General features: G+C 35.0%; 1 protein-coding gene across 1 annotated transcript; it reads right to left on the bottom strand.

The window, feature by feature from the left end:
* Positions 1 to 4,880: 4,880 nt before the first annotated feature.
* LOC124363538 (zinc finger protein 512B-like) lies at positions 4,881 to 5,648 on the bottom strand. The gene has a single exon (XM_046818788.1). The coding sequence runs from the start codon at positions 5,646 to 5,648 to the stop codon at positions 4,881 to 4,883; it is 768 nt and encodes a 255-aa protein (XP_046674744.1).
* Positions 5,649 to 8,629: the final 2,981 nt, after the last annotated feature.

Below are 8,629 nucleotides of genomic sequence, written 5' to 3'. Positions count from 1 at the left end.
TAAAAGATTTATTATTTAAAATCTTATTGTTGAAAATGTGTATTTCTTTAACTTCAATAATTGTTATATGATCATGTACAAATAATTATTTGTTTGGTAATAAACCGGAGATTTATGTTTTAAAACCATGAGAATCTGTTTTTTTCCTTTAATTTTGTTTTCAAAAAGTTAGTTATAACCCACAAAACTTCAATAAATTGAACATCAGCAAAGTTTTACGTGTAAGAAATCCAAGTTTATAAAAAAGAAGAATATAAAATTAAAAGTAGTGAAATTGTATAAGTAGAGAAGTGAAAGCAAAATTATCTTAATTAGTCAACTAGCCAACCATCATATAACGGTCTGTGGTCCCAATACAACCATATGTTGAATATGCACATCGTTTTTGTAGTAGTTACTTCAGATTACTTTAGATTATAGTAATTTTTATCAGTGGATGAACATTTTCATTAAAATTTAAAATGTAATATCTTTCATTTGTGTGTTTGCAATTAAACCTTTCTCCCATGTAAAAATTATAAGTTTACCATAACATTCCTATGACGAAGCTAATATAAGTCGCATAATCTTTTTGTGCATCACGTTTTCAAATTTTCCGAGATGAATATTGAAATAAGTGGCTCCCACGTTAAGATATTTCCTAACTAAAATTAAGTTTCTCCAAAACGAATACAACTTTTTAATTCGTCATTGGTACGCTGTAACGTGATGAAAATTATCAATATCTGTAGATATTTGTCTTTATTACACCACTCCTTAAACTTAAGGAGCTTATCACTCGTGAGGTCAGAAGCATTTAATGTCTGTCTGTTGGGTACGATATCTCAAAAAATAATTCACCTGTAGAATTTAAATTTTCCATGAAACTTCATTTCTATATAATCAACACTGAGTTCGATGATGGTGCATGTCACTCCATAGGATTTGGCTAAGCATTAGTAAACATTTATGTAATGGTCTTGTGGTTAACCGTTATGGCATCAAGAAAAATACGAGTAAATAAATCTGTAAATAAACTGAGCACTCTCATATGTGCAGTAGCTATAGGACTTTAAACTTTGCATGGTATCCTTAGATAAGCATATTATGCGACGCGTGGTGTGACGTCTTCCTATCACGTGATTTAAAATTTTATGCCTAAAGAAGACGGTTCAGATGCGTTTCTTTTGTTGAACACATCGCAGTGCAAGTGTCTGTAATCCTTTTGCCCCTTTAAATAATACAACACCATTAATAGAACTTCGAGGAATTCATTTTGGGAATAAATTAAGAAAATTACCAGCCTTTGTACAGCCAGTGAGTTATTGCATTCTACATTGTCATTATTTACGAATTTTGGTTAGTCATGAAAACAATCGTTTCTGGTCTACAATACATTTTACGGTACACATTTATATATAATATGTTCTAAATCTTTGAAAGATTTTATAGAACTTGGATTCTACCCACGATTGAGCCAGTAGTGTTTAAAGTGGTACAGTTAATATTCTGGTTGTACGAAGAGGCTGTGTTTACCGTCCACTACTGTACAAGACAAGGCACCGGCTGACGCCTTAGGCTATACGTAGCGTGCACTATGGCCCGTTACAGAAGTATGCTGCAGCGGTACACATATCAATATTAATGTCTGCCACGGCTTTTCACACCTCGTCAATCGAGTGACGAGCTGACCACCCCTCAACACGCATCCCTGCACGCAGCGGTTCGACACGCCACGGCCCGTGCCTCGCGCCTGCCCTGCCTCAACGTTACATCACTAGCACCACGCATGCGCAGTCAACTCGCACAAGAACCGCGCACCGTCACGCTCCGACTCTGCTCTGCTGGTTATCAATTATCGCTCTAGTGGTCATTACCAAATGTTACACCTGGATGTATCTATTGTGTGTATTGACGGTACGACTAGGTGAAATGGTGTTTGCATTCGCTTAACCGAAGTAATCAATTATATTCATTACGTACTCAATTAGAACGGTGAGCTTTGTCAGGTCTACGAATGTGTGAAATTTAGAATTAGAACTATAATGCTTCATAATACGGTATTTAACTATAAAATCGCACACAACTATTGCAACATAGTTTAAAGATTCCTTTGTGGACTCTCAACAAGAGAACATATAATCAAATACTTTACAAAATAATCACTATATTCTTATCAAAATACAAGGTAACAGTACGATCACCACTATTTGCGTAACAGACTTCATTTAGGTTGCATTAAACATTTATATTCTACAGCATTATGTGTTACTATGTTACATGTTTATGTTATATGATTGTACTCTGTTCGTTTAAAATTTACTCTGTAATTTTTTCAAAACCGTTATTGTTACCAATAACACCAATGTAAAAGATGTTCACTATCGCCCACTTAAATCCCATGGAGCGCTATGCACCATCATTGAACTGGAGGTTACCCATATAGAAATGAAACTTGTAGCAAATTCCAAGCCTACAGGTCCGTGCGTTCTTGAGATATCGTGCGGAGAAACAAGACACAAATAAAGACAGACATAAATGAGATTTTTCCAGCCCCTCAAGTGACAGGCCTTCAGGCCGAAGCCTCTCTGTAGCGAGCGAACTGACGCTGACCCAATAACTTTAAATCCAAGAATAATTATGTGCAATACAATTAGTTATTGAATACAAAATAAGGTAAATTATTTTAAAGTGACTAATAACTTGATGGCTTATATGAAAAACCATAAAAGCCTGTATGGTGCTGAGCAGGCGATCATTGTTTTATTTGCACATCTCAGTTAAAATTGAAGCAGTTCGGGGACACTATTGCCATTTTCTTTATTTGATCAGTGTTTCTTTCGTAGGCTGGACAGAAAATTAGAGTTTCGTTTACTCAAAATTTCCAACTGTTAACGGCCGAAGAAATCGATCTACAATCCTGTACTTTAGCATTACACGATTGTTGATATTCACAACGAAAGAAACACTCCGATTTAACGCATACAGATATATATATATATATATATATATATATATATATATATATATATATATATATATATAGCTAACATATTTGCTATAGCAAAATGTTTTCAATTTAAATTGGGTGTCCATCTTTAAAAAACAACATCTGGTACACACACATTCTTTCGGATTTAAATATATATATAAATTGGAAAGCTACACATTTCCTATATATTTCATTATTGTGTTTTGCACATTATTAGGCAAAATTTCAACTTCATTGGGTCGAACACAACAATATGTATTACATAAAGTATTTAAGATTGAATGGAGTTGTACCAAACGCAGAAAACATTAGGAAGTGATAGTGGTAGTTAGATAATCCGCACTTCGGACAGTAAGGTATGGAGTTTCTCAAGGGTTTATTCTGCCCCTTATACAGTTACCTTGTTTTTATACCTTTATTTCGTCTAATTAATATAGACAATTGTACCATAATAATCACTGGATAGTTTTACGCCGTATTACTAAATGGTAATAGTAAAGTCATTATCCTAGTTATAAATATATTTGAAATATCAATTAAATATCCATCCAATCAACAACATGCTTCGTATTATACAAAGTGACCCGTAACTCTCCGGAAATAGGTACACCACGTTATTGCTCACGTTGTTGCAAGACAAACATTTGAACATGGGTGTGCGATGCTTAGTTTTCCTACTGTCTTATTATACGTGTTTTTTTTTTTTTTTTACAAAAATTAATTAAGTTATACAAATTTATCTAAATTTTTTATAATAATAAGGCTAATAATAAGATAATTATAATTATATCTTTTCAGTAATTACTGAAAAGATATAATTAAATTATCTTATCAAAATGGTGGCCATTAAAACATTTCATATATCAAAAACCAAGTATTTCTCAAGAATTACAAGAATAAAAGTTTTTAGTGGATGTTATCATTAATCTGTTGATACAAAAATTATTTAAATCGAATAATAATTAGCTGATTTAGAGCAGATTAGCTGTGAGAAGACATGGCCCACATTGAGAGCTGCCATACAAAAATACAGTTTTTGTATAGAAGCTCAGTTACAAATAGAATAATAATAACAACTTAAATTTTATTTTACTGCATATTAGACAAAAAAAATTCATTGCACGTATGTATTTGGATTGAAATTATACTCAACATTGTTGTTGGGCAAATTTCTGAAATTTAATTTCTAGGTATTAAATAGCCTTCTACTCTTTTCTGTTTTTATGACATATTATGCTATGTTTAAAAATATTTTTTAAGGAGATGCAATATCAGGTTGTATGGCCCTGTTCCAAAATGACATATTATGTTATAAATAAGTAAGAATTTGAACGCCTAAACAATAATTTGAATTATTGTTTATTGTTTGAACTAAACAATAACGCCTAATTGAATGTTCAAAATTCAGGTGTGCTAAATAAGCTAAATATACATTCCAATTAGTCTCAAGAGAGAATACATAAAACCATACACTTAATTAAAAGGCGTTCAGTGCAGGGTCTATATAAAGAAGCATAATATTTGTAACTGATAGTTATAGAGTATTTTCAATTCTTGGATTATATTTTCTTATTATCTTATTCATGGAATTTCATCACACAGAACTTTTGCACTGAGGTCATCTTCTGACAGCCACTGTAGACCTTGAGAACGTGTATAATAAGCTTAGAATGATAATTAAAGACGGTATAATCAATTTTCTGCCAAAGTATTTGTAAAGTAAATACTTTATATTGTAATTTTACAGAAGTTGACAAAAAAATACACAAATAACATATTTATTTCAAAACAATACTTGTACAAGGTGCCTACAAACATTTCAAACAATACTGCTTGGTCTCAAATATGTTTACTCGTAGACTATCTTAAATACAAATTTCATATGAAAGATTGAGAAATGAACAATTACTTAGTAATGACCCAAATTCCCGTAGCCATAATGACCTTCAGACTCGAAGTCGCTTTGATGGAAGTCACCATGGCCGAAGTCGTGAGAGTGCCCGTGATGATGGACAGGAACGTGGACAGGCACCTTGACATGGTAAGGTACCGGCTTCTCTACTGTATAAGGTACCTTCTTCTCTACATACACAGGGTAAGGCTTGGGCACAGACACTGGCACGGGCTTCTCCACAGGCACTTCCACCTTGTACGGCACCTTCTTCTCTACAGTGTACGGCACGTGCTTGACTACCGGCACGTGGACGGGGTAAGGTTTGTCCACAGGTACTTTGACAGGGTATGGCACGTGTTTCTCCACTGTGTAAGGTACTTTCTTCTCCACATACACAGGGTAAGGCTTGGGGACGTGGACAGGATATGGTTTGTCGACGGGCACCTTGACCGTGAACGGCTCCTTCTTGTACACCGTGTACGGCTGTGGGACGTACTCCTTCACTGTGTAAGGCACTTTCTTCTCGACATAGACCGGGTACGGCTTTGGTACATGGACGGGGTACGGCTTGTCGATTGGCACCTTCACGGGGTAAGGTACCTTCTTCTCCACTGTGACGGGGTACGGCACCGGCACCTTCTTGGTCAGCGTGATGGTCTTGACGTGTTCGTGATGGTGTTGTACATGTTCTCCCAAGTCGTGATCTTCGAGCCCAAACCCATAGTCTGAGTGGTCTGCCCTGACCAGAGCCACCAGACACACTGCAGTTACCAGGCTGATCATGTTGGTTCTGTGCGTTTACACTCACTCCCCTCTCTTTTATATCTGCTCTTCTACCTATTGTGGAACTCCCACTACGTACATTTATGTAATGCTTGCTGATGTTAACATCCATGTTCACGTAATGAAGTAACTTGTCGATAATCTATGATTTCTTTATTAGCAATCGAAGGGAACATTCATTTATTGTTGCATATTAATATAGATTTATTATGGTGACGAAATCCTGTTTTCCTTTGAATGGTAATAATAGTTTTATTTTATTATTTTATTAATTTTTGTGTTCAACAATTTACATTTATTTTATAACAATCCATAATGTAAAGGGCATCTCATAATAACTAATAAATAAGTCCCAAAGTTGTGATAAAAAAGCTTTACCTGTAATTATTTTTATGATCGTGTTTTTCTTCTAGAATTGTCAATTCTAATTCTTGTCGATTGTAAAGGGTATTTTATTCATTGTATATATATATATATATTCTTAAATGAAACTTTCATTATCAATGTTTTTGTTAGTCTTAGGCTGCATAATTAATGTACTTAAACATTTGCTAATTTGAAATTTTCTCAAATCCTCCATAATATATATTACTTAAAATTGTGTAAAACCAATTCACTCATTTAAATTTGGCATCTTTCGAATAAACTTAAATTTGAGTTAAGAAAGGGTATTGTAGATTTTATGAATCTGGCTGTCTTAGATGTTTATAGATTGAGACGTTACAAATTACAATTTTTTGAATATGTTTTAATTGCTGTTGTGATTTGTTGTTAAGTTACGGTGATATTTAGAGATGTCATAATATTTGGTATTTTGACTTGGTGCATTCAAAGAATTCTGGTGAACAAACTGATTGATCTTTGACTTGGTTAAAACAAAAATGTTTGCATGGTATCACCAAATGAGCCAGTCTACCCACGCCAGTATCGCCACACGTACCACACACAGACATTTCGCCCAGGAGCTACTATAAGTGATTAAGGCGGAGGGCCAAAAAACGGCGAGTAGTTAAAAAATAATTAACGGACGGACGGACACAACATAATTAACGGTAAACTGCGAAGGGCGGTGTCCAATAAAGTTGGCTGCTTAAAATGTTAATGTAAATGGGTGTTGCGGAGGGGGAGAGTCAGAAGCAAAGGGTGCGGGAGGAGTTTTCTGCAAGGGTGGTGAGTATAAATCATCCGAGAGAGTTATGGAGCCGTTAATGACTCAATGATGTCGTCAACGGGAAGGGGTAGTTCGCGGACCACCAGAGAGGATCTGCCATCAATAACGCGCAGGGGGTGGCACTTCTCGATTCGCCGACCTCGGGGTGGAATACATTTCCAGCCGGGATAATAACCCTTAGAGCCCGTTAGTGGTTGTAAAAATGTTATGTTTATGGGCGAGCCCTTTCCAATAGTGTTTATACCTCAGCTGATGGGTTAAATTGTCCTAAGTAGTCATTATTATTCATTCAAATGAGATGCAAACAAACAATCAAGGGTTGTAAAACCACGGGAACTTCAAGAGGATGATCGTCGGTTCTTTGTGTCTTAAAAATGTGAGTTGTCTGGATGTTATGCAAGTTATAACTATCTATGGGTATTTAGCTCTTTACTAGTCATCAATCATTCTGATTGTTACGTATTATTTTTGAAGGCGTGAAAACATAAAATTTGGTACTTATAGTGCGTTCGGTTTTCGGTGCGAATTATATTTTTTAATTTACAATGTAATAGTAAAATTCCTTAATACCTTTTCTGAAGACAGAAATATATAAGAATTGCATATAGTAAATTCAATGCATATATAATTTTTATTTCTGGTAATCTTTTCTTATAAAATAAACTTAAAATCACGTTGTTATCTGTCTGTGCGATAAATCTGGTTAGAAAAGTCCTACAGACTTCAACTTGATATAGGTTCCTCATTGTCTAAGGGAAATCCCTATTGATATTGTGTCGGAAGGTCAAAGGGTAGTCTGTTCGTTTGTGAGTTCGTCTGTGCAATAAATCTTTTATAAGGTTCTGTTGGATTCTTCTACGTACATTCCGTTATAACGGATTGTTATTTAGACCCTTACCTTGAATTATATAAAATCATTATAATGCCAAAACATTTTTACTTAATGAATACGGTTTTCAGAGTGATGAAATATAAGTTAGAAGTATATATTATGAAATAATAACTTTCTAAATTTTATGAAATACTCATCAACGGGTTGTTTTAAATTATGTATTCCTTCACGACTAACATACAATTAAACTGATTGTTATTGTAACTCGTTTTTAGTGATTATATGACTGTACTAAATCACATTTCTGAAACCTTTGTTCCACCAAAAACTGAACCTATTAGTCTCAATGACTCAACGACGGAAGAAGGGTAGCGGCCGTGTCAATGCAGTTATCACGGCCTTAGAGAACCCGTTAGATACTTACGCACCCTCGTTAGACCAATTCCCTCGTTACCAAACGCCTCTGGGCTGACCCGAGGTCTGGTGCCGCCAAATGAGATGCCTGAAGTCGTCGGATGATATAACCATTTAATGAGACAGGTGGGAGTACCTCGTCAATTTTATCACTCATTCCCACGTGAAAAGTTGGCCTGGGTTCAGACTGATGACATCTTCATTATGTCAATGGCGGTTCTCACCCTCGTTCTCGGTCAAATCTGGCCTTAAACCAGGATTCGGGTTGACTGAATTGGCTTTAAATTTGAGACTTCCTGCAGCTATCAAAGAGTTTTATTTACATTATCATACGAAATTTCCAGGCATTGACGGGATTACATCATAAATAGTCCAGGAGTTGAGAGCCAATCTATATATTAATGAACACACAGCTTGGTTATGTATCGGCAGAGAAATATTTCAAAGGAATAACATCATCAGCCGTTCTAGTTCCGGTGGAGTTCGAAGTAAGAGAGGATCAACAAAGTGAAAAATATAAAAAATGTATTTTTTTCATATTTTATTTTTTTAGTATGATACACT

The sequence above is a fragment of the Homalodisca vitripennis genome, chromosome 5, assembly GCF_021130785.1.
Source record: "Homalodisca vitripennis isolate AUS2020 chromosome 5, UT_GWSS_2.1, whole genome shotgun sequence".
NCBI classification, from domain to species: Eukaryota; Metazoa; Arthropoda; class Insecta; order Hemiptera; family Cicadellidae; genus Homalodisca; species Homalodisca vitripennis.
This window is presented reverse-complemented; position numbering and strand designations above follow the sequence as displayed.